The sequence below is a fragment of the Idiotropiscis lumnitzeri genome, chromosome 1 (assembly GCF_059441095.1).
Source record: "Idiotropiscis lumnitzeri isolate Australia: NSW breed Sydney's pygmy pipehorse chromosome 1, RoL_Ilum_1.0, whole genome shotgun sequence".
Classification (NCBI taxonomy): Eukaryota; Metazoa; Chordata; class Actinopteri; order Syngnathiformes; family Syngnathidae; genus Idiotropiscis; species Idiotropiscis lumnitzeri.
In genome coordinates, this window is record NC_142391.1 from 31406250 (window position 1) to 31433069 (window position 26820).

Below are 26820 nucleotides of genomic sequence, written 5' to 3' on the forward strand. Positions count from 1 at the left end.
TTGTGTTTCGAACTGAAACACTTTTATAAACTTCAAAATGTGATACCTGCAGGGCCAACTGCGTGTTCTGCACCTCCGTGTCCTCCTCGGCATAGGCCAGGATTGTGCGTAGAGAGCGTCTCAGGTGCTCCTCCTGGAAGTCGGAGGACTTGCCCACCAGGGAAGCCAGAGACATGGTGACCTGCATCTTCACCCTGGAGAAGTTCTGCTCCACACAAAGACACACACAGAAGGACCAGCATGAAATTCAATCTTCATGGCCTATTGATTTCTACACTTAACTCTATTTTATGCATTTTGGCCCCACAAAATTGGTGGCACACTTTCTAAACAGTCCACAAAGGAGAAATCATATGCAATAATGCAAAAGCTGTATCGATTTGGCTTTTGGCAGCCACAGGAGTATGAGTTGTATCCTAGGAAGATAATTGACCCTAAAATTTTGTGTACAGAATTTATTTGATACATTTCATTATTTTAATTCCTACCTTATGGCAGTTTAAACATACAGTTTATGGTTGTAAACCACATGGCATGCTTCAATAGGATACAGTAATGCGTGTATTACAATAAAATAATGTTTATTATTGTGGTTGTTCTTTACAGTGGTGTGGAAGGGCAGCGCATCAGACTGAGAGCGGGTTCTAATATTTTGTCCGACTACTGTAGCTAAATCTATCAATTACCTATCACGGCCTCGCCAAGAAAACAAAAATGACGTCGAATATGTTGCGTACAAATTGAATCAGCACCCGAACGCATCACGTCGATATTGAATCAGGAAGGCGCAGTGGCCTGATTATGTTGCATCCTCTGCTCGCTGTTGTTTCTCCATTCATTCTTCACACTACCTGTCAGTGACAAGCTGCCACATGTGCATGCTCAGGTTGGGTGTGTATGTGTGTGTGCGCGCGCGCGCACTGAGCGCCATCTATCTCCGACATGAGCGCCAAAGCGGGAAATGATCCCCCATTAGCAGAGACATAATCACCCATGGATCATCTCTACGGCCCCATTCTGTTCAACTGAGCATGGAGCCGCAGCCTAACCACCCATCACTGCCCCCTAATGCACTTGATGTGTGTCTGCGCGCGCGTGTGTGGTCAAAAACTAGGCCTATATAATAAGATTTGTCTCATCACTCGACATCTCCTTTTCCTTTGGAGCTTTTTATAAGCGTCTGAAGCGCAAATGTCAGCTTGTGTATTTTTCTACATGAGCATGATGGTGAAAAAAATGGCTTGATATTAGGAAGAAAATTCTATTTGAGTGAGTCACATGGCCGCTAAGCTAATTCCCATCGCTGCATGCTCTGCATAAACAAATACATGCTGGGGTAGAGGGTGTGTGTGTGTGGGTGTGTATGTGTGTGCGTGTGTGGGTGCGTGCGTGTGAATGTGTGCATGTTCCAGAGGCTGGTGTCTGACTTTCATTACAGTGTGCACGCTGTAAACACAGGAAATATCAAAGGAGCACGCAAAATGAATGATGGCGCACAAGCTCATTTTCTTTTAAACGCGCTGAACTACAACATTAGACATTATGGATACACTTGTGCATATGTTGGACATATGCTGTATATTTGTCATTAGGAATCATGCATTCACTGAGATACACGAGTGTCCCAACTTACAACATCTTCGTTTCAAGTTGCCGCTTGGTCAATTTTTGCTTTGTGTGGCGAACGAAAATTTGACTTGGAAAATGAAACACAGGCCTATGTCACTAATTGGTGACACCGAACACACCATTCGATCACGTGGTACAGTTGTCTTATTTGCTCGCTTTTTTTTTTTTGTTCTTTTGTGCAGGATTTTACCTTTTTTCCAGCCATGGGTCCAAAAAAGCGAGAAAAGAGACAAATAAGTGATGATGAGAGAGATGCTCATGTACTTGCTTGGAGAGTGTAGTACTTCTACAATCTATTCCAATACTGAATCCGGAACGGACTGCCCAGCTTTGCTTGTTATTGTGTACTTACTTATTATTTTATGGGAAGTGTCACCAAAAATTGTACTTGCGAAAAAACATTTTAACGCATTGTCATATATTTTCAAAGACAGAGGATAATTTTACCAATATGAAGTTTTGGGTTTACTTCAACAAAAAAGAACTCATGAGAATACAATGGTATTTTTCTTCCATGAAAGTGTCTTTTTTTTTTCTTTTCAAATATTCTGACACTTAAGCAGTGAATGTTCAAACCGTGCATAATGTTACAGTGTCTTTCTTTGTTTGATGAACATTTGGACCTTCCACGTGGCTGAAATTTAATGGTGATCAAGATCATGGTAGTTGAAAGTACGAAGAATTTTTTGAGGTAGAACTGTAAAAATATTGCAAACCACAGGCTTAGAGAACGGCTTAATTCTCCTGATAATGACTTCCTAAATACTTCAATGATAATGTCAATCAAAAGTAAAAATGGATCTCATTACACAACGCAGCATTGTTGTGACCAGGGAGCCCATCTACATTTCAATACGCACACGCACAGTGAGCCAATGCGCGTGTCATTATTTAAAGAGGAATAAGTGTGGGGGGGAGGCAGACAGTGACACATCTCTGCTCTCTATTCAGCCGCACATCCTTCACCAGAAACTTTTTTTTCCCACCAAGCTCCCAGAATAGAACGGGAACGGCATAAAAGCGGGATAAACTGTGCATGTGAGTGTGTGCGTGTGTGTTACAAAAGCAGACATATCATGAGCCATCCCCTGCACTTACGTGCACTTCAGTTCAATTCCTTCAGGTTAGATAAGAACTGAAAGGTCACCTGCCATTTGCTTTGGTCTGTGGCAGGACCAGTGGTCCGGATAACGTTGAGAGAGCGATCACAGGATGTCGGCGTGTATGCGCTTACGCTGGCGTTGCTGTAGCTGTATCTCATGATGAGGTAGAGGGTGGCGCACGCCTGACTCCGGTTCTCGTCCACCGGGCTGCTGCAGTATTGAAGCACCTTCTGGCACAGGTCCGCACATTGCTCAGCTTCTTCTTCGAAAAGCAGCTCGCCAAACTGTAACGGAAGTAAGAGATGACTAAAACAACATTTGCAGAATAATATAGTCAATCCGTGTTCATCGCAGTTCCACTATCCTGTAGAAAACAATGCCACATACTATGGCAAGATCATGTAAAAATTGATTTAGTTTAACCCCTCCAAAAGGCTTAAAAGAAATTGAACCACATCTAATTACTTATTCAGATTAGGGATAGACATTATTGAACGGGTTGATTATCGGCACAAGAGTGCACAAGTCGTTTGAGTTTTTGGTGTGGATTTACTACTGTGTGTATTTGATGCTTGTTCATGATAATTAATTAATTAATTTGAAAGTTTCAGACCTGATCACAAGTGTTTTTTTAGACACGTCACGGGTAAGTATGACAGTTCTGACGAAGGAACTGACAACTGAAACTGACAGCAAGGTAAGAGATTTCTCTCTTTCCCGGAAAAACGAATGTCTGTAAAAACTTCTAGTTTAAAGAAGAAGACAAGATGAACGCTATAATGTTACTGTTATGAAACTGATCCATTAACATGTCCTATTCCTATCTATTGGCCACTCAAACAACTATTGGCCTGAATGTGAACAATGCATCGGCACACAGCCCAGTGGCCTTTCGTCCAAAAATGCAATAATAATGGCAAAGAGAAGTTAATTGGACAATCAACATGCAGTACAATAGCTGAATGGCAACTTGGCTTTCTGGAAATGACGTCACGGAGATTGCCGAAGCTATGCATGTAAAACTAATCTGCAACCATTCCAAACCAACTGCAAATTGTAGTTTTGGATTGTTATCTGTTAAGAAATTTGAGCTCGCTATTAGGGAATCATGAGGCAGTCGTGTTCAATAAGAACAACAAATCCATAGCGCGTATGAAAATAATTCATAATAATATGAAGACAGTAATATATAAATAACAATTATATAGGGTACCTTGACAACAAGTGCCCTGAGTGTGCTGAAGGTATGTGAGAGGAAGGTGGAGCTTTGGTTGCAGGTAAGGGAGTGCAGTAACACCTTCAACACACCACCCACTACGCTGTCCTTACAGTCCGCTAGTGGCACCGCCTGCATGGAAGACACAAGCAAAATTAAAGAATATTCATCCGGATGTCTGCTTGAGTGGAATAGAAAGTCCAGTAGGTACAACTTTAAAGAGGACAAGATCCTAGATGGCCCATTTCTCGGTTTATACATTTTTGATAAGGAAACTGAAATTGGATATCATTTTCTTTTTTATTGATTAATTTTGGAGAAATTAGGAAATAAGTGACGACTTGAACAACTTTTTAAGGAGGAATATAGCCACGCCCCCTTCTGCTTTCCCCATGGTAATACAAGAGTCACCAAAGGGACCGATGACAAACTCTTCATTGTCGGCCTACTGACTGGAACTTTTTGTTCGCTGAACATTGACGCTCCCGAAGCACCGTTCAAGACGACCATCTTCAGGGTTCATAGATGAGGAGTTTATCCAAAATTGGATCCGAATCGTTTCAGTGGAAAATCAATCAATCAATCATACTTTCACAGGTTGAAGTGGACAAGAGTAGTAATGTGCATTTGCATTATGGTGGCAATCGGTTGCCGTTTTAGACAATTCGAGCCTTACTACCTCGCTTGCCTCCTTGCCGTAGAGTAGACGCTGAAACTGAAAAATAATAACAAGCCGAGCTCAAAAAGGGAGCGTGCCAATTCTGCATGAATCTCATCACCAAAAAACACCTTAGATCACTACAGAGTCTTTTAAGGGGGCACATTTTAGTACTGATGCCATTTTTACATGCAAACCTATAATATAAGTGCCAATGTTAACGTCAATTAGGCGGCACTTTGACCAACTCAGAAAGAGCAGAGGTTCATCGAGGCTTAAAGGGGTTGTCAAGTAAAAATGTTTTTTTTACAATTATATGTTGACTTGATGTGAATTCTATGCTACTGTGTACATGGCAGAGGAATTAAGCAGCAAAATCGACCTGTTTTTATCCATCTGAGTGGGCTTCCATTTTGCCATGTACTTCCACTTGCTGTCGATTAAAATGACATCACAGTGTGGAAGGGCTCAAGTAACAACCCTAACGGCTCACCTGTTTTCTGGGTTTGTTCATGTTCATGTTCGCAACTTGATCCCTAAGGCACCGAAATGTCATTTTCAGTCGACTGCAAGTGGACAGGCTTATTCACTGTGATGGTGGTTCCCACTTTTTACATTTTAATGCTATTGTTCTCCTCACAGGTGGTGATCGGCTGCAGATTTTTTCATTATTAAGTTTATATAGTTCTTTACTGTGTATCTGACTGTAGTTTAAACCAGTTGTAATTGTCTTGTACGGTGACCTTGAGAGTCTCGAAGGACATCTTAAATATTTCCATGGAAATTCACCAGAAATGTCCCACTACTTTGTAACCTTCTAACCTGTTCTGACTTAATCCTTCTTTTGTCTGGGAGTAGACCATTAAAGATAGCTTTTCTTTTTTTTTTTTTTGCTCAAAGTTCTTTCACCAATAAAGTGTACAGAGACTCATTTCAAGCTGACATTGCCAACTCTTGCATGTGTGTGTGGGCGGTTTATTTATCCACATGAATGCAGCCAATTGGAACTATGTGGAAGAAATTCTGCAGAAGGAAGATGACTGAATATTCGCATTCATCCAGGTCACTGGATTCTGAGGGGCCTGAATCAATCGCAATTGTTGTTCATGTTATTCTCGTGCAACCTGAACAGTGCAGTTGCAAGCGATTCAATGCCCTGAGAACTGTAAAAGGAACAGCCATATTCAAACAAATGACTGTCATAACACACCCTCCACCACTTAGAGGAGTGTTCATACTGACCTGCACGATGGTTTCCAGCAGGTCCAAAACAATCAGGTTTGCTTCTGTGGCCAAGTTTCCGCTGATCAGAGCCTCCTGGTCCAACTCCGCCTTGGTCCTGGTGCAAGGTGGGATCATGAATATTTAGTCTTGAAAAGGTGCCGTATATTTGGAGAAGTGACACTAAACGTACTTATCATGTCTGTCGTTGGTTTGTCTCCACTGGGTGAGATCTTTCCTCCAGCGTAGGTTCTCTCTTTGACCTATGGTTCTGTCCATTCCTGGCAAACACCAAAAAATTAAGACTTTCAAAAAAACCCTTTTAAACCACTTCTACCGAATTTAAGACCACCTTTTTCATTGAAAATGACCACTTGGGAAGTGTGATATACAGTATGGTGACCAGCTTCTATCATAATACTGTATTTTGAGACTAAAAATAAATAAAAGCAAAAATAAAAAATGGTCAAGTTAATCTGTTTCTAAATGACTACAAATAAATTTAAAAGTCAATTTCCAATTGTTTATTCTATTCCGGAATGTAAGGAAGTGTTTGTCAAATAAAATAAGCTAATACATAAATGAGAAAAAATACACAGAAATACAAATTAATTGTTCACTAATTGTTGTTCAGGCTGTTGGTCAAATGACATGTAAGTAAGGGTTGTTTACAAAAAGTACAAGTGGAGAACACTTGAACTTTTGAATAGTTTTCATCTCTTGAATGACATTGAATCTATGAGAACAAATATCAAATCTTTATGGAAATGGAATAACGTGATCGCGTATTTGGGCCGTGCTGATGTGTCAATGACGGGTTATAAAGTTCCATCAGGTCTAAAATTGATAAAAATGTGCTCCCCGGCGGCAGCATCCCTCAAAGTACGCCTTACCTCCAACTCGCTTCATCATCTCCCCGCGGGCTCCCATCCCCCTCAGCAGGGCTTCTTCCAGCTGGAGCTTAGCCTGCTGGGATTTCTGTAAAGCCTGTGTGCTCACTTTATCGCTGCTCTGGTGACCCTACAGACACACAAATAATGGGGAGTTATTGACCGACAAGGCCTCTGGACAGCCTCCATGATGGCGAGCAAACTGACCCGATACTCAAAACAGGACACGCAGATAGTGAGAAGCTCCAGCAGCTTGTTGAGCTGCGAGGGGGGCATGTCCAGAGTCCAGCGCTGGATAAGACTCCGGTCGACGTTCTTCATCACCCACAGGAAGCACACAAGCAGGTGGCGGCTAGTGTCTGCCGCCAGGGTGGCGACTGACTTGCCCTGCTGGGACAACGAAGGAGATGCTTGATAGAAGACACGGGCAAGAGCTCATTTGAAACTAAAATCAAACGCTGAAGATGACCACAATACAAATGCGCTATATAAATAAAGTTGTCATTGTATCGTATTGTATTCTCTGGATGTTCTCATGCATTGTAAACAGAAAAAAGATGTGATCGCAACTGGGATAGTTTACCTCCCAATTTTGCAGTGCCTTGTACTGTAAGATGTAAACTGTACGCCTGCATAAATGAAATAAGAAAATACAATATTATGCTTACCCTGCCTGGAGTCATGAGAAAGCAGCAGGCAAATAAAAACAAAGCATACCAAAATAAAAAATGCAACAATTTTTTTTTTAACCCTCTTATCCCATTTAGGGTCATGAGCAGGGGTCAGCAACCTTTAATACTCCAAAAGCCATTTTAACCAGCTCCCATAGGGGAAAAAAACTCTGGGAGCCACAAAACCTCTTTGACATCCCAAGTGAGGATAACGCTGCATATCTCTGTCCCGCTCTTTCTTTCTCTCTCGCAATAATTATAAAATAAATAACAAACATGAATGTAAAATTTTGTTTAATCTAAGAAATCTAAATGAAAGTATTAAGGCTGTGTATAACTACACTATCAGTGACCTAAAAATACAGCTAAATCTAAAAGATAAAAAAAAATTAATAATAAAAATATCTCATAATACTAAAAATACAAAAAGTAAGTAAGTAAGTAATTATGTCAACTTAAGCCCAATGAAGATTTTATATAAAATTAAATTTTAAAATTAAAAGGGTGTGTGACATTACACCATTAGTGATATATAAAAAAAAATCACCTGGAAAATAAAATTAAATGCAATTTAAATGACCGAAAAAAACTACAATGAGAACAGTTAAAATGAAATACAAATAGTTAAAACATATCAAATAAACATATATCTAATTAAAGGAGCAGGCAGCAACTCAAACTTAATGCACCAAACTAACAAGTCAACAAGAGCCAGCTAGAAAAATTCACGCTTAGGCTTACAGTTAAATGGAGCCTATTCCAGCTGACTTTGGGAAAGAGACTGGTTATACATCCTGAACTGGTCTCCAGCCACAATTGAAAAACTTCTAAACGCACCATGAACACCCAAATGTCCAGTTCCCTTGGGGACCGTATGCAGCATGCACACACACACCACAAGGATGGCCAACTACCACTTTTTCCCCTCTTAACGGACGTGAAAATCTACTGCAGACTAATTCACCTTCATTCTCCTGATGATGAATTACGACGCGAGAGGTCTACTCCTGCTTCACTTGTGTGGCAGCTCTTGATAAATGTGGCCATTATCGCCCCAGAGCACATAGGTGTCCGCCTCGAAAACCTCACATTCTCATGGTGGGACCCAGCTTTTTCCCACACCCAACATTCACGGCTTTGCCACCAAACATTGCTGTGAAAATATCAATAAGGGAAAAGAAAAAAAACAAAAAACGACCAAAAACATCGATCGAAGCAGCTGAAGTACTACAGCTGCCATGTTTGGAACTATGATAAATATCAAGCCGAGGGCTGCGTTGTGTGAAAGTCACTTTTCCCGCTGTGGTGGTGTTTCATGCAAAAGCATTCCAGGGTCACTAGAGTGCATCTCTTGGAGGTGACTGTGTAGTTTGATAGGTAGATACTACACATGATGGATGTGTTTTTTAGCTATGATGACCCTCTTATAACAGCATTGCATATAAACCATCATATTTTCGTGTGAGTGTGTGCCTCTGACAGCCAATCAATCTACCTCAGTGAACTTCACATTTTGGCACAACATAGATGCATACCGAATACACACACATACACACCCCCACACACACACCCACACACTTCTAAAAACAGCTTCATAGTTGACAGTTTTTACCATGGATGCCATGGAAACAAGAACGTTCCTCCCCAGCGTGTTGAAGGGGTTCCCGGCGATCGCCATGGCAACAGATTGATTGATGGGCGGCACGCTGTCAAGGTCGTCCTCAGGTCCACCACTTTTGCTCTTTGCACAGCGTGCGTCTGACACTGTGGAGACAGACACACAGACTAACTTACAAGGGTCACAATATAAGGTACACCTGCACATGTTTTACAGTATAATACTGAATTTTACAAAAGGCGAAACAACTACAAATATTTCTGCAGATATTTTATTTTATAATCTGACTGGAGGAAACTGAAGAAATGACACGTATACCTACAATGTGAAGAAGTCAGTACGGCCTGTAAAATAGTGAAAATTTACTGTTGTCTTAATGGTCAGTTGAATATTTTTTGGATCATCAGGCGCACTTAAAATAATATGAATTTTCTAAAAAAAAAAATAATAAAAAAAAGAAATCGACTCCCCTTGTAATCCTGTACGCCTCATATATGGATGGATGTCCGCTTTTCTGTTCATCGTCTTTAATTCCAATTCCTTCCTAACGCATTTGTATTCTCATTCTCATCCGTATCTAATTGCTAGCAGGTATTCATGCTTTCGTCATACTGGAACTAGAATGACTTCCGGCTTCCATATCTAAGAATCATGGGAAATGTAATCTTACTGGCCTAATTCTAAAATAAAATGTTGGTTAATGGTGAGTGCATGGACTTGTTTACAGCTGCTGAACTGACAACCAAGTTAGCATTTACCATTAGGTAACACAACCAGAGGTCACCAGATTGACTGGCAAAATTCAAACTTTTTTTTTCATCTGTCAAAGGTTCCCTCCTCTTTTATGCTTGAAGCAATCCCTGTGTAGTTGCATGGCGACCAAAAGCAAGCGAGACAATCTGCGCTAACCAATATTTTGTGTGCAGTCTGAACCTAGCATGATACGCTAAATCTATCAAATCACAAGCTGGTCCACAAAGATAAAGCGCCTTCCTATGAAATGGTTTTAAAATAGATCCGTTCAATGATATTGTGCCTAACAACACGCTGCGCCTAAAAATATGGCAATATGAACCCTCATGGCAAAAAACTCTATCAGGATTTGAAAAGAACATATGTTGCGCTGTATAAAGACAGCCTAAGCGATACAATGATTGCCAACAGCCTGTAAATGAGGTGCGGCCAAGACCATACAGCGGTTTAACAGGACAGGGTCCACTCAGAACAGGCCTTGTCATGGTCCATCAAAGAAGTGGAGTGCATATGCTTGAAAAACAAACATATGGGTATTGGCAGCATTGCGTGAAACTGTGCGCTCAGACTATATGCCACAAACTGCTTTTCTAAAGATCATGCACAAGAAATCCTGCAAACAGTTTGCTAAAGCACAGCAGATATAGATTATGGGGACCATGTCCTGTGGTCTGATGAGACCAAGTCAAACTTTTTTGGGGTTCAGAAGGGGGAAATGTAGGAGTACAAAAACAAGTTTCAATTGTCTTGTCATGTGTGGCTGCATGAGTGCTACCAGCACTGTAGAGCTACAGTTCACCGAAGGGGCCTTGAATGCCACTATGTACTGGAACAAACTAAGGCTCAGCTTAATCGCCTTTCTACGGGAACTTTTGTGCAGGATCACATTTCAACATAATAATAACCCAAAACACACCTCCAAGATGACCACTTCCTTGCTAAAGACACTGAAGGTAAAGGTAATTACGTAACTGTCTATGTATGTTTCCAAACCTAAACCCTATTGAGCAACTGTGGGATCCTCAAACAGAAGGTGCAGGTGAACAAGACCGATAAAATTCACCAGCTCCCTGATGTCAGGAGTGGAAGCGAATTCCAGTGAAGCGTGGTGAACTCTATGCCCAAGAGGGTTAGGGTTGTGGGAAAAATAAAGTATTGAGACTTTTGGACAAATTCCCTTTGTGGTGTACTCATATTTGCTGCCAGAAGATCAGATATTAAAGGCTAGGTGATGAGTTATTTTGAGAGCACAGTAAATGTAAATCGTTATACGAGATGCAGACGGTCTACTTTACTTTCTTCAAAGTTTTTCAATTCAAAAAGATTTTGTCTCCACATATATACACAAACATATCGCAACACCATATACCGTATTTGTGATACACACACAATGTAGAATTGTAGTGATTGAAATAATCCACACCTGTGAAATCCAGGTAGTTGGTGGAGTCAATGATGATGCCCACCAAAGGCAAGTAGAGGGCAGCCATCTTGGCTCTGACCTCGCTCTTGACACAGCGATGGTCCAGATCGTGAGAGCACAGAAGGCTGAAGATGGCGTTGATGGCCTTCCTCTGCACCTTTCCCCTGAAGTCACACGTCATCAAACAACCAGGATAGTGACACCTCACGTTAGGGATTTCATTACGCATCTTTGCCCCTTTTTTTACTTACCCCTCTGACTCCATGTCGAGGGCTGCGTTGAGCTCGGTGAGCAGCAGCCCGGTGAGGTAGTGCTGCTGCTTGAACTCTTGAGAGAGCTCAAACAGTCCCAGGATCCTTTGCTGCTCCTGGAAACTACACGAACCAGAGCTCTGTACGGAGACACAAAACACACTACAGTCATGTAACACGAATTATTGCTATATAACTACCGGTATATTCATTTAAATAAAGTTTTTTTTTTTTTATTGTTTACTAAGTCACTCTTATGTCACCAATTTAAATGTTAATCTAGAATATTTATACAAAAACAGATGTGGCGTGATAACAGGCACAGTTGGATATGGAAGATTCTATTTTATAAGACCAGTGTTGACACTTGACTAATTAGCCAAAGTTCTCAGTTTTAATTAGATAGAGTGATTAGGGTATTTTCGAACTGTGCAATCATTTACTTCACCCGTTTAATGAGATTAGAGTCAAGACCGTAAGAATAGAGAGATTAACCACAGCAAAGAAAAGTTGATGTAGTGGACTGTGTACAAACTAAAGAAGGCTCAAAGAGACACCAAGGACGGACCTGTGAGGAGATGGACGGGCACGGAGAAGCAGGAGCCGAGGCTGGACTGCTAAAGAACAGGCTGAGATTGAGGTAGTGCTCGTGACTGCACAGGATTCGCAGGAACTCCAGACGCATGCTGATCAGTGTTGGCATCGAAACACTTTTGGCAGACATCTGGACCAGAAAGAAGAGAAAACGCTTGAAAAATGCCACCGATGTGCATATTTTGCAGGATTACTGTGTGAAAGAGGCTTCTGTGTGCAATTGTGAACGCCACGTTACAAGGGACATACTGTATTATGGAAAAATGACTTCTTAATTGCTTTTATACAAATACACTTGTACATTGGAGGGGTCCAGCCTACAATTGCTCACTTGCGCGAGACAAAGGGGCTACTTACAGCAAGAGTAATAGTCCAGTAAAAGTAATGAAGTGTGATATGACTCTTGATCCTTGGGTTATTTTGGAGAAAACATGTCTCAGACGTATAATAAAAACACGTCCGTGACCCAAAAAAAGCATAATAGGATTCCTTTTAGCTGCTTGTACATTGCAGCGTACTCGTATTATAGCAAGTCCCACACATCATGACAATGCCATACCTGATTACAGTAGTTTTTCACCAGCAGGAAGACAAAGCCTCGGTCCATGAGAGACAACAAGTCGTAGAGGAAGAAGGCCAGGCTGATGTTGACTTTCTCCGCTTGCTCCACCTCCTTAAACAGACGTAGACAAATTGGAATCGGCGAAGTGTCTCACTTATGCTCAGCTAAGTCGTATGACTGCCCTACTTTCTGCTGCTTGACCAGGATGGTCCCGATCTCAGCCGTGACCACAGAGACGATGGTGGTGATGTCGTCTTTGAAGCGGTCGGAGAAGCGGTTCCTCCTCGGAACGTTGTTCGGATCCAGTTGAGACACATGCTGGGCCATGCTTTTCACCTGTTTGGATGAAAGATGGGAACAATAACCGGAAATTAAACCCAACCGAATGGCTTTTGGGATGCAAAGTAATCCCTCGTTTTTTGCGATGAATTGGTACCGGAACACCCACGAAAAGTGAAAAACCGCAAAGTAGACTTTTTTTTTTTTTTTAATATTCTTATTTTAAATTTTTAATTTGGGGGTGTTTACACCTTTATTACGCTGTTGCAACGCCCAGATATGGTTCCCAACCTTCTAATTACTTGTTACACAACACATTTGAATTTAAAAATCCCAAATTAAGAAGAAATATCAATATGCAGCCTGTGAGAGGTGATAAAGAAGTCAACGTTGTTTCCTAATTGTGCCAGACGATTATGTGAGAGTTTTCATTTTTATCTTAAAATTGGCTTACCTTAACTACAATCCTGCAGTGCTATCATTGGTCGATCAGCTTGGAACCAATGTGAGTGCCAGTGGGTATGTACAAAAATCAACTATTCTCTTCACAACAAGTCTCCTTCTTCAATATGGGTGCTGATATGGTGGTATATATTTTTTTTGGGGGGGGGGTGAATCATTTGGAAAAATCCATGAAACACTGAAGCCGCAAAAAGTGAAGCGCGAAGTGGCAAGGAATTACTGTATTGTATTTGCAGGTTGACCAAAGCACATTTAGTGGGTACTCATACTTAGACGTTGGAACCATGCCTAACCGCACCGGACACCTAAAGTTCAAAATATTTGGCTAGTGATGTGATTCTCAAAGTGTGGTACCCCTATTAGTGTGATGAACAATCACTCTCAAAGTACAGTTCAGTTGAATTTAAATTTTAAATCAAATACAAATGTATCCAACTTTAAAGAACTAAACATTCATTAATGTACATTCTTTTATTTTCTTCAATGCGCTACACATTTGAATCGATTCAACATTTATGTGTGTATGATTTATTTCTTTTTTCCTCTTCTCAATTGCATTGTGATCAGACTGAGTAGTGCTACAGTGGTTTACAAAAATATGAGCTAAACATTTTAGTAAAAAATAACTAAGTCTTGTTGTTTAATGAACACATGAGTAATGAGAGTAGAACTTGTAGAGCTTGTAAATATTTTTTTTAGGCTGTAATACGTGTAAAAGGTTTCAAGAAGTACTGGGCTAATGTGAATGCTGTTATGCATGCCCATGACTGGTAGGTACACTTCCCCTCTTAAGACACGCTTAGAAGAGATGGGCAATGGCCCAGCATAATTGGGCATGAACGCACAGACAGTGCCATAGAATTCCTGTAACACTATCGTTCGTTCCTTATTCATGATAAATGGCACCTTGCAGAATAGAAATACATGTCTCAAAATGATCCCTTCAGCACCCGTCCATACGCAGAGGAGCATGACACCTAATATATCATGAAAAACTGCTATCTCTTGAACTACTAGAAATCTAAGATTTTCAGTCGTGAAAATAATGAACACAAACAAACCGCCTTCACGTTTAGCTCATCCATAGTGTTAGCAAGCATACCAGCCTAGAAAACGCTAATTAGCACAACCTGACGTAACATTACACACGGCCAGACAAATATACACAATAGCATTACACAAAGTCATTAAAATGTTCATTTTGCCATTGACATACAAATATAAATAACGGGGAATAATGCACAGGCAAATTTTAACAGCAACTCAGACTACACACGCTATTAAGAGCCCCATTGGGAGGCAAGCAAAAACACACTTTCACAGTACACAAAGTGCAACACTAACAAACCATCTCATATCAACAAGAAAAACTACCGTATCCTTGAATTAAACCAAACAGCAACACGAACGTTCCTCCAGATGGCGTCAAAGTGTTACTTTTATTGCAGTGGCCTAAGCACAAAATCAGTAAATTGGGGAAAGTTCCACAATAATGAAGGCCAGGGAAAAAAAACAAATAAATCGGCGAACATACAAATGCCTATTCACAAAAATGAATAGAACACAAGAATAAACTAGAAAAGACTAATCCACAACATGCTCAATCACGCAGAGGCGTGACAAGTGTCATTCATGTGAACACTCCTCTGGCCAGTTATTCATAATAACGATCACATTACACAATAGAATAAACATAATGATCCGAAAAAAAGCCATAGGCTAAAACAAAAGCCTATTGTCGAAACACAAAAAATGTGAAGCTGATTCAAATAAAACCAACAAAATCAGTTTTATGGTATGCTATGGTAAAAATATAAAACCCCATACAAGAAGGCCTGCTTTTGATTCATCCCCAAAGTGAGGTCACGGCAGGACAAGTATGACTAAGTGAGATTAATGTAGGGGTTGATAATAAATGTGAGTAATGATATGCCACAGTAAAAACAAAGGGGGAGAGAGAGAGTGAGAGAGAGAGAGAGAGAGAGAGAGAGAGAGAGAGAGAGAGAGGGAGAAGGGGAAGCGAGAGGAGGAGAGAGATTCATGGCCAAATGTTGTGATGAATAACATACAAATCTCTGTTTTTTTCATTATATAAGTAAAACTACTGACCAGCAGCTCAAAGAAGAACCAGGCATATTTATAAGCGTTCTCCCTGCACACTCCCGTGCTGACCACCATTTGCAGGGCCAGCTCCTCGTGAAACTGCTGCAAGACACAAAAACACGCATAGCGTGAATATAAGACAGGCGATATTTGCTACTAGGGGGAAGAACTTTGAACACGGTGTGGAAAGAAAAAAAAAGTTGTGTCACACTGACACCTTGTGGACATCAGACATTGTTCCTCAAAAGTTGTTCAATAGTTCCTTCTATGATAAATACAGTGAACCAAAAGCACTGCACAGATTAAGTACTTATTTAATTAAACGTGTATTTTCTGCTCACGCAGAGATGTAATGGAAAAAAGTACAATAAATACAGAGAGTGACTGGCTAACTCTGGTAGAATTTATTGCATATTTGGTCTGATTTATTTTCCATTTTGCAAAAACCTCTCGGTTTATTATTATCATATTTTTGGATAGATTATTATTTGGAGGAGATTTTAAATCAAAGTAAAAAAAAAAAAAACATTTAAAAAATGCTTTATATAACCTAAGTAACCATAGCGACACTCCCCCGTTGCTTGTACCTTTCTGCTGGAGGGCCTGGTGCTTCCTGATGCGTTCTGATGGCTGTTTGTGTCCAAAATGGTTGACATGCGACTGCCTGGAACGTTGTGGCCCTGCAGACAAAAAACACATACACGTTCCATCACGATGAGCATGATGGATGTCCTCATTAGAACCGCTGTCTGCCGGCCTATTACAATAGCTAATGTACTGTAGGCGTTAGAAATCAAATGACATGTGACATGTGTATGTGTTTCTGAAAACGCATGCTGGGTGATCATGTAGAAAAAATGCAAAGCTATCTGTGCAGCTTAAGTAACTGATTTTAGAATTTGGCCTATTTTCGGATAAAACTGAAAGACTCACTTTGACTTGGTATTCATGAGGCCTGACTTGACTTAGAAGTGCATGAAATACAACTATGACATGTCACTTTAACCATCACTATAAAACCACAAAGACAAGTAATATATTGGATAAGTTGAATGTGTATTTACATGAAATTGAGAAGACAAAGTAATACACAACACAAAGACTGGTAACACAGTAACTGTGGCAAAAACTGAAACTTACTACTGACTCGCTGAAATGTGACTCACTCCCACCTCTGGCATACCTTGGCAGCCAAGATGTGCTTGACCTCAGCATCCTCAGCAGACGAGTGCGGCGCAGGGATGTCAGGATTGCTGCTGCTGCGGATCCGGGACTGCAGTAACATGTTGCCCACTGAGGCCGCGCAGGCTCGGCCCATCGTGCTGTAACGGCTCTCTGTGGACGGCATTACGCCACCTGTTCCTGTTTCCGGGCAAGCACAAATTTGCGTCAACGTGGTTTTTGATTGGGCACTCGGGAGGAACTCGGTCATAAAAAGTTTGGGGGGTTGAATCTGGGCTCCAGCCTTCCCGTGAGGGCTTAGAATGTTCTCCTTGTGCTTGTGAGTGTCGTCTGCAGGTACTCCCGCTTCATCCCACATTCCGAAAAGATGCTTCTTAGGTTAAATGAGTGACTAAGTTTTTTTTGGGTGTAAATGTCAGAGTGAATATTTGTTTATCCATATGTGCCCTGCAATTGGCAGGGAACCAGAGCAAAGTGTAAAGTCAGCTGTGAGCCGGATAAGGAGTATACAAAATGGATAATTAGATGGGTGCATTTGTCAAAGTCAAATGTTTGCCGCACATTATTGTTTTTAGGTTGTACTATTAATTACGTTAATAGAAGTAGTATTGGAATTTGCAAATAAACTCACAGAAGGACTAATTAGTATTGAGCAAAAGAGGGTACCACGTCAAATGTATTTTATGCACCATATAAGTGGAAACAATTCACACCTTTGAGAAAATTAGGTTTTACCTTCACACAGAAATGTACCGGTATCTTGGTGCGTATTCATCAGTGCGTACCATTTGGAATGTCTCGAGGGGGGTCAGGTAGACGAAACACCCAGTAAAGGTAAGTCGCCAATAGGCTGTTTCGACCCTGTTGGTCCCTGGTCAGCTCCTGACTGTTATGCAGACCGTTGACAATGGACACCACCGACTCAAAGGCGATCTGGGCCAGGTTAGCTGAAAAACAGTACGTCGTGACATATCTATTGGATGCAATGAAGTCAATGACATCATCAACTGACCCGTCTGGCCAGCAATGAGCATGGGCTGCATGATGAGAGTGAAGAGATTGTCCAACACCAGGTGCAGGAAAAGCACCAGCGGTTCCAGGCTGGATGACGACAAGGAGATGATGCTGAGCTTCAGCTCGTGCTCCAGCTTGTTCTCGGGAATCTTCTCCTCTCGCACGCGCAGCGGGAACGTGGCGCCGCCCTCCAGCGCGTGACACAGTGTAAAGAAGCGCTCCAAGTGGTTGTCCTGTTGGGTAAATAAAACAAGAGACTGGGGATATAGTAACTATATAGTGCTCATTTGTTGCTAGAACGTTGGGATAGGGAATTAACCAAAACAGGCAGGATATAGCTCTAGAGCAGGTGGGCAAACTTTTTGATTGGTGGGCCACAATGGGTTCTAAAATTTGACAGAGGGGACAGACCCGGAGCAGATGGATGGAGTGTTTTGGTAACCTCACCTTATCGGGAAAAAAAAATACATTGGATTTTAAATGAAAATGAACAAAAGCATTACAACAAAATATCTGTCTTTCACACATCCCAGTATTTATAAAATAAAACATTGGCAAGGTTTGTTCATTTCATTTTTTTCAAGTTGGGCGGGCCGCATGTGGCCCCCGGACCGTAGTTTCGCCCATGCCTGCTCTAGAGTAAGCGGAATTCCCTACCCAGGGTAAAATACAGGTAATAGGTAATGTGGGTAGGTTGCACGTGTATTTTTTTTTCTTCATTTTTTTTAAGAAAACAAAAGGACATCAGCCTATCATCACTGCTGATAATAACAATTCACACACCAGCCAGCACAAAAGTTTGACACCACAAGCTGACAATGACATTGAGCTCAAGTCCAGGGCTTACGGGAAATTTCGGAATTTACAGAGGAAAAAGTGCCTCAACATTAGGAAATGAGATACAGACTGATAAACATTTCAAAGTACGCTTGAGGTGGACTATCAGCATCTACAGTCTGGACTATACACCCCTGGCAGATTCATTTAGTGCAAGCCATCAGACGGACTCTTTTTTTTTTAACTAGTTCGGCACTGGTTTGTGTTAATTACAAAAATTAATTACCGCCCATCAATGTGATAATTTGACAACCCTAAAAAAATCTCTCAATATTTTTTCTCTCCAATGCATTTCAATGGGCGTCAATTCTACACAGATTTTTATTGGCTTCCCAGTTCCCTATCCCCAATAAATAGCGGGGTTCCACTGTATAGTTGACTTGAAGTTTAAGTTGTAATATCACCATGCAACAGGAGTTGGCTGAAGTGGCTTAATTAACGTTTGCACCGGATCTTGTACTGCCTCACACAACAGCGTAAGTACCGGTAATTTTTTTGCGGATTAGACATGCCATGCAGGACAAATGCATTACCTCAATAAGATTCCAATTTTGAGTGGGTTGATTTTATTGAAAAACATGCACAAAATGTGTTCTTGCACTTAATGTTTGTTTGTTTTTCAGCAGCTTTGTGCGATGCTTGAGTGGAAAATTGTATTCACTGAAGGATTGTTTCTGTTATTTATTTATTTATTTTTTTAAATCACAGTATGTGGTTATTTTTTGATTGTTCAAACCCTTTGTCACTGACTGTTGGATCTTTTATAAATGCACCTAGAAAAATATTATGAAGAATGAAATATATTAAGAGCACACATTTGGCACATATGCACATATTTCAAATGGCATTTTCATCATCCAGTATATCTGGTAAGGTAATGTGTCTTCCCTCAGAACTGATGAAAAATTGTGGCCAAGTTGCCCATGCCGATGCCTGCATTAGTGGTACACATAAGAATCACTAAATTAAATGACCAAACTGCGCATTATGTTGCAGTGAATGAAACATTTTCAGAATACACTACAGTATATTTAAGCACAGTTCAGTTGTATAAAAATTTAATTCGAGTAAATTTGCAGTTCATCTTTTTGAACTTGTTTTCCTACATTTCTTAGGTCCAAATTCTATTTAACATTTTTAAATGCAATACACTAGAAAATAGACTGTATTTTAATGTAGTTCCACAACTACTGCTTTAAACAATGATCTTAAACTGACCTGAGTGTGCACAGACGACACAGCCTGGACCTCAACATTGAACAATCCCTTGTGGCTTTCCATCCACTTGACTGGGATGGTCTGAGAAGGAAGTTTCTGCACAGCAAATGACACCAAAAGGAAGAAAACTCAACGATGGTGTGCACTTATCGAACAAGAATAAAAAGGGATGCTGTGAGGTATCTTTAAATATGTTTACCTCAGCAGTGTGTAGAGAATAATTAGGAGGGAGTCGCTCCAAGACGATCGGCAAGCAAAACTGACCCGTGTGCAGTCGGTCATTAATCCATATGGGCAGCCACTAGATGAGGAGGCAAGTGCAAAAAAAGTTGGACTTTAAAAAAAAAAAAAAAGGGAAAAAAAGAAAAGCTTATTGTATGATCATGAAGCTTACAGAGTAGCCAATGAGCGTTTCGCAGCTGTTGCTCTGGTTCTGTTTCTGTTGGCAGCTGATGTGGTAAAAGGTGAAGAGCAAGTGGTGTCGCTCTGTTAGACGGGCGGGAAGGGCCAGCTTCACCTCCTCGTGGAAATCCGGCGATCTGAGCAAAAAAGGAGACATTTACAGGAGGCAGTGCTCCAGACTACCCCTAAGTGGAGGCATTTTGAGACAATTCAGGTCCATTTTAAACCAGTAAATCTGCTGATTTAAACAAAAAAAGTTAATATTCTTGAATATTTTTTTTTTTGCTGACAAACTTCTGCTCCACATTTCCACCCCTTCATCGGTAATAAAGTAAAAATGAGTGGAATAAATATTTACTTAAATCAACTTATAGTGACTTTCAGTTTGAGAACAGGGGCCTTAGTAAAAAAAAAAAAAAAAGATAAGCTGGAGCCCTGACAGTTCCTTTCCAACAAACCAGTCCGAGTGCACAGTCTCTGCAACCGCATTAGTAGTCATAACTACACTGAATAATTACATAAAAACACTTCTTGGGCCATAACATAAAACAATCAAATGAAAACCAATAAGAACCGAGATAACATGGCATGCCACTGTGTGTCACATGACAACATATTCTTACGCCACTGCGCACATTAATCCATCGGGCATCACTGGAAACCTCAAAATTGTATGTAGGGATAGTTGTAAACAACAGCCTGTATTTATTTTAAAATGCTGTATTTATTCAGGCTGTTTCCAGACTAAAATATCATTGCATTTGATCCAAACCCACATTATAAACACCACTAAAATAACACATAATAGTTCAAGCCCCATAATACACCTACCACATACTTGAAACATGTTTAAACTTATTACACGCTTAAACAAAAATTAATTGTATTCATAAAACATGCGTAACAATGGAAGAAAAGAATCCAAGCATTTGTTTCATAGATTAAGCCTCCCACCCACTTTCATCACATTGATATTTAGTTAGACAGACTTTTTAAAAACTTTGTATTTCAACTAGGGCTGTCAAGTGATTTTTTTTTTAACTAAATCACAAAGAATTCCATGATTAATCGCGATTAATCACATTTTTCAACAACTATTTTTTGCAAAGCTTGTAACAGATATTTACTTGCATAATATCTTGGAATTGATGCAAAATCACCAAATATGAAGTATATTTAATTCAAAGACTGTTCTAATAGCTTTCTTTACAGGCATTTTTCTTTGAAACATTTGTCAAAACTGCCCACAAATGCCATACTCCAGTAGTGTTGGTTTGCAAGGCCCAGTGGTAACTTGAATGCAGTGTTTTGTTCTGAGACTTGCTAAAGATGTACAGCAAATGTGGCACAATATTTGCAAAGTATGCAAATTATCTTTGAAGTAAATCAAACCGAGTTGATGGAGTTAAAATATTTAACTGAGTAAATATTTTTGGGATTAATCACTTGAGTTAATGCTTTAATTTTGACAGCCCTAATTTCAACACAAAATAAAAATATCTACGACAGCAAGGTAAGCCACGGTATTGAAGCGTATAACTGTACTTGCTTGTTATGGTAGGTAACAGCCGTGTAAACTTCCCGCACAAACTCAGGGCCACTGGATTTGCCGAAAATGACCTGGGGAGAAAAAAAACACACGCAAACACACGCAATTCATAAAAGTTTGGTTTAAATTACTTCACAATATGTTTCCATTATTTTGGATAAAAAAAAAAAATCAATCAACTTTAATATTGGAAACCAAGTGTTCTTTTGAGCAGCTTTTAGGGTACATATGCATTCCGGCACATTAGATCATATTATAAAGTATTGGAGGATACCCAGAAAGATTGATTGTGGTACAGCCCAACCACTTATTTGAGGACTTTTTTTCTGCTAAGCTTTTCATAACTTTACGTTCTTTTAAAAACAACTTTTACCAATCAAATTTGGGTTTGTGTGTCCGAATAGTTGGAGAGGTTGCATCTGTACTCACAGGTAGAGCACAGCTGGAGTCTTCTCCACTCATAAACTGGATTTTGATGGTGATGTTTCGCGCAGACGTCAGCCTGTTGACAAAGTTCAGCCTCTGGGGATAAATAAAGAGCAAGTTCCTGCATAATAAAAAGAAAAAAAAAGTGTTGTAATTCAGACTTAAACCACTAGATGGCAATAGTAACACATGAGTAGCAGCAAAAAGTGAAGCAATGAGAAACAGAAGTTTACATGGCTTTCAACACAAAATTCAAACTTCTGAAATGAGGAATAAGAAGACAAAATTGAAGATATTGCCAGAGCAAAACACATATTGAATATTTATCAGTGTTTTTTGCAGCCAATGCATTTCAATGAACGTCAATTATTTGCGGACTCGCTACCCTCCACTGTAAAGTGCAATTTAAAAAAAAATATATATATATTAATTACATCTTTCAAAATGGAGCCAATTTAATTAATTTTTCCTAGGACATGTAGTTACTCTCATTTCAAAGTAAATCTTTTGTAGGGGTATTTTGTATCTTTCTGGTTTCTATAAGGTACATGAAGTTGGAAATCAAGTATTACTATACTTGAATTCACTTTAATTTCACACTTTCCTAAACCAATGTTTATTGTTTTTGTTATTAAAAATATAAATAATATAATTACAATAATTAAATGATTTATTAACATTGATATATCATGTATTTTGTTCACAATTTCAAACAAATGTCAGGAGCTTTAAAAAAAGGTCTTTGACATTCTTCATTAAGATAAAAACTTTTAGCCGTATTTAGTATTCAGCCACTTTTCTAAGCCTGCTCGAAAAGATTATTCTGAAAATAAGTGAAAATCCCAAAAATAAAGCTACTTTTTTGTGGTGTTATTTGACACTTATTGAAATGATGAGACTCACTTCAGAGCAGGAGATGTTCAGTCCGGACTACAAATGAATGTCGCGTGCACAAAGCCATTAGCGGTTAATTTATCAGTGTCATACTTGATGGTTTGTGAGGCCCTCCAAAGCCCAAACTATTTGTATACATTAAAGTGAAAAACAAATACTTTCCATAATGTTCCCGCTAAAATACAAATGTTAAATGCATCACAATGCAACGAGTGACGTCACCTCTTGAGACTAATGAGTGCGATGCGACTGTTCATATTGCCTGCGGCTTGTTGGAGAAATAAAAACAGTTTCTGTTTAGACAAGAAGGCCTGCTTGAACCTCAGGCTATTTTCTGTTTCTCCTTACAAAATCATATTTGTAATTCCTATTTGCACGTTTTACACAAATGCTTTCAACGCTCTCATATTTCACATTATACTACACGCTATGGGAGTGTCACCACGGCTCACCTGTAAATGTTATGAGGGACGTAAACTTCACTGGAGGGGAACTCCAGCACTTCTTTGACGTGTCGAATGTTTTTCTCCGCCACAGGAATGAGGGGGATGAGCTCGGTGGACAAACACGCCTGAGGTAAGTCGTGTAGTGGAGACATGTCCAGCTTTATGGAGCCTGAACACAACAAGACGGGAACGTGACGTTGGTTTTGCACCATTACACAATAGAAGTCAATTGAAAAAGGCGTCACCTGATATCGTCTTGATTCGTCTCTGTGGAGTGGATGTTTTCTTAATTTCATACAGAAATTTGAGCAAGTCCTCGTCACTCAAACGATCCCCTTCCTGAAGCAGAAAAACGTAGAAATTTTAAAGAACGTGTTGCTTCCTTCCAAGGTTAAATAGCTTGAATTGTTTTAACAGTTGCTTGACATAGATGCCAGACATGGTTGTGTGTTAATGCAATGCATTTGGAAGATGAACGTTATCTTTTTTATATTATCTTTTATACGGGACATGATGCATCTCAACATTACAACAGAGTTGTTGTTTGTATTTGGAGCTGGACCTGTTTGAAGATGGTGCTAATGGTGATGGTGGCAGGCTTGAAGGCAGAAATGTTACACGATTGCTCGTCGAAAGTGCTGAAACGTTCAGAGTTCCTCCTGGGCAACTGTGCTTTACGATCTATACTGCTGGATTTCCCTGAAGGAGACAAGAGAAAATAAGTCTAAGTCACATGACATCACACGAAAAAAGGAGAGGTGGAGGGGGGGTAGCACACACCTTTTATGCTGTCAGAGTCGCTGACGTCACGTTCAATGGCGGCAGTGCTGATGACTTCCATGATGTTAACGGTGGCCCAGGCGAACGGCATACGGTAGCGACCCAGCCTGTGGCAGAAGGCCTCGGCCTGGCCTCGCAGTTTCTCCAGCTTGTCCTTGTTCTGGATGGCCACATGCATGAGTTCTTTAAACATGACGTGCACAACAACAATCATGTATGGTATTAAATTAAAAAAATATATATTGGCTGTCCCTAGTAAGTGTTTACAATTTCAGTGTTTCCCTGTGGTCTACATTACCTTTGACGATTCACAATCCCTCATCGTCATGTAAGGCTCAGCGCAGTCGCTAATCTCGCCTTGCTGGAGAACTTTTTCAATCTGGAACACAGTACAAAACCACGTAGATCGATAAAACCCAATCAAAGTGAAAAAAGGAAACCATATGTGATTCAGTCATTCTCACGGTATTCTAGGGCTGAATGATTTAAATGCATTTGCAATATAATCACAATTTGAGAACGCAGTTTTGTAATCACAAGGCTGCTGTTTAAATAGTTATTACTTTATTGACAGAGGAGGGGACGATAGAGGGTGATTGGCAGAACGCTAAGCTAACGCTGCTGCGCTAGCTTATAGCTTCCTAACAAGCTTGATTCTTTTCACCTCACATTGGTTAAATCTCCTCTGTGTGGAAACAAAACCTTCACCAAGTACATGTGTGTTGTCTATTTTGTGTTTGAGGAAGTGTCTATGGCTGACCGACATGTGCCCCTGTTGTAAGGCTCGACTTTGATTTACAGGTCTCCAAATACACAGAGGCGGTAGTGTGTGGCGACTAGAATCGTAACAAATAAAACTGCATCTGAGCTTAGCTGTGGAGCGGTGAAATATTAAGAGGATGAATTAAGCCATATATTTTGAAACAAAAGACAGATAAAAAGATGGTTAATGATATGAATGAGACGCCGTTAACTGGACATGCCCACTATAATGTATAACAGTTGTGATATTGTTTGTTGTTGAAAAATACACTATATAGGACCTTCCAAGAAATCACATTCATTAGTGGAAAAAAAGGCGCAATTAGATTTTCCATAATCGTTCAGCCTTAGTAGGCATAGATGCAATTGACTATCCATACGGTTTATACTGTACAGAATCTTGACTTCTTTTTTTTGTAATTCAGTACATTTGTTATTAGTTGAGTTGATTTGTATTGAACTTTGAAGTACCACATATTTGCATTCAATTGTTTAGAATAGTTTCTTTTCAAAGATTCATACAGTTGCTTTTCCTTACAATTAAGGAAGTGTTAATGTTCAAACTATGCACAATGTTACAGTGGCTTACTATGAAACACAATATAATTTTTAGGAATAAAATATTGATGAATGTTTAAGCCTTCTACCCTATAATATGTTTATATTAGATCAGATGAAGTTTATTAGTCAAAAAACGAGGAAATTTGTATAAACCCAACAGCAATAATGAATACAAAAAAAGACATGGCATGGAAGGGGGACTTAAATGTTGATGGTGGTACTGGAGAGATGCATATTTCTTTAGATGGTACTGTAAAAAGTTTAAGAATCATTGTTAATGCATTCAATGCTCACCTTGATGACCAGATAGATGTCCGGCGAAGGGTAGGTGATGGAGAAAATGGCCGACCGTGCCAGCGAGGAGGGATCAACATGAGGAGTGTGCAATCGCAGGAAGCCTTTAAACTGCTCGGAGTTTAAGTCACAGTAGAAGTTCTCAGATATCTAAAGAAAGAGGATCAATCCAAATGAAAGTGTTCAGGTTTCTACAACAATTATCCTCATTAGGTTTGGAGATTACTGCACGCCAGTTGACTTTGGACATGGTACGCCCTCAAGTGGTCACCAGCCAATTGCAAAGCACACTCACAGTCATTAGATTATATGAGATTGTATTTTAAACCCAAATGATGCATGTTTTTGCAATGCTGGAGAAAACCCGCGCAAACACAGGGAGACTCTTAGTTTAGCTCCCATTTGAAAGAGCAGCAAGAGATGAAGAAAATTGTATGCTGTATTGTAATTTTGCCCCGATCTTGTCTTGTGACAATTTGTACTCAGTTTTCATGGTGCCAGAAAATTACAAAAATTGTCAGATGATCCCAATCTGCGAATAAAGTGAAGCATAGATCTCAAGAGGTCTCGCCTATTAATTGAGCAGAGGGAAAGAGAGCCCATTCTTGGACCATGTTGACATTTCAAGAACACAAATATCACAAACTTGTGATCTGTGTGCTTCTCATCAAATTTAACAGCGCCGCCAATAATTGCCAAAAACGGAGGATTAATGGTAACTGGTTCTGTGACTACGTTTCCAGTGTAAGCCGCTGCAATATTATCACGACCTCAGGCTATGAACAAAGCCACATGTGCTGGTCATGTGATCCTTGTGATGCTCGGCTTTTCCTCTCACTGGGCTTCTTTCCAAGAGGGCCGACCGACCACACATAGCACTGCAGCAGACTTGGCATTTGGCCCCCCGGCCCCCTCCAAAAAAAAGAACACCAGATGTCAAATAGTATCCGTGAATCCTGTGACACGCTTAGTTCTGTCACTGCCTGTGCAGATGAAAACCTCATGTTGATAACAGGTCATGT

General features: G+C 40.1%; 1 protein-coding gene across 3 annotated transcripts in view; it reads right to left on the reverse strand.

The window, feature by feature from the left end:
• The window catches only part of dock8 (dedicator of cytokinesis 8), a 69619-nt gene that overhangs the window by 15035 nt on the left and 27764 nt on the right, over positions 1 to 26820 (reverse strand). For 2 of the 3 annotated variants that reach the window (XM_088295145.1, XM_088295162.1), the window contains 29 exons: positions 25799 to 25948; positions 24480 to 24560; positions 24182 to 24341; positions 23964 to 24100; positions 23647 to 23740; positions 23408 to 23570; positions 22065 to 22182; positions 21636 to 21706; positions 20079 to 20223; positions 19884 to 19985; positions 19685 to 19780; positions 17628 to 17862; positions 17401 to 17562; positions 16617 to 16795; positions 16021 to 16113; positions 15440 to 15535; positions 12776 to 12925; positions 12587 to 12700; positions 12002 to 12157; positions 11434 to 11573; positions 11183 to 11346; positions 9001 to 9152; positions 6925 to 7107; positions 6721 to 6847; positions 6021 to 6108; positions 5849 to 5945; positions 3946 to 4080; positions 2864 to 3016; positions 47 to 205 (listed from right to left, as the gene is read on the reverse strand). In XM_088295145.1, the coding sequence (XP_088151271.1) occupies positions 47 to 205; positions 2864 to 3016; positions 3946 to 4080; positions 5849 to 5945; positions 6021 to 6108; positions 6721 to 6847; positions 6925 to 7107; positions 9001 to 9152; positions 11183 to 11346; positions 11434 to 11573; positions 12002 to 12157; positions 12587 to 12700; positions 12776 to 12925; positions 15440 to 15535; positions 16021 to 16113; positions 16617 to 16795; positions 17401 to 17562; positions 17628 to 17862; positions 19685 to 19780; positions 19884 to 19985; positions 20079 to 20223; positions 21636 to 21706; positions 22065 to 22182; positions 23408 to 23570; positions 23647 to 23740; positions 23964 to 24100; positions 24182 to 24341; positions 24480 to 24560; positions 25799 to 25948 (3900 nt within the window). The remainder of the gene's footprint in view (positions 1 to 46; positions 206 to 2863; positions 3017 to 3945; positions 4081 to 5848; positions 5946 to 6020; positions 6109 to 6720; positions 6848 to 6924; positions 7108 to 9000; positions 9153 to 11182; positions 11347 to 11433; positions 11574 to 12001; positions 12158 to 12586; positions 12701 to 12775; positions 12926 to 15439; positions 15536 to 16020; positions 16114 to 16616; positions 16796 to 17400; positions 17563 to 17627; positions 17863 to 19684; positions 19781 to 19883; positions 19986 to 20078; positions 20224 to 21635; positions 21707 to 22064; positions 22183 to 23407; positions 23571 to 23646; positions 23741 to 23963; positions 24101 to 24181; positions 24342 to 24479; positions 24561 to 25798; positions 25949 to 26820) is intronic. The other variant, XM_088295154.1, reaches the window with a different exon arrangement.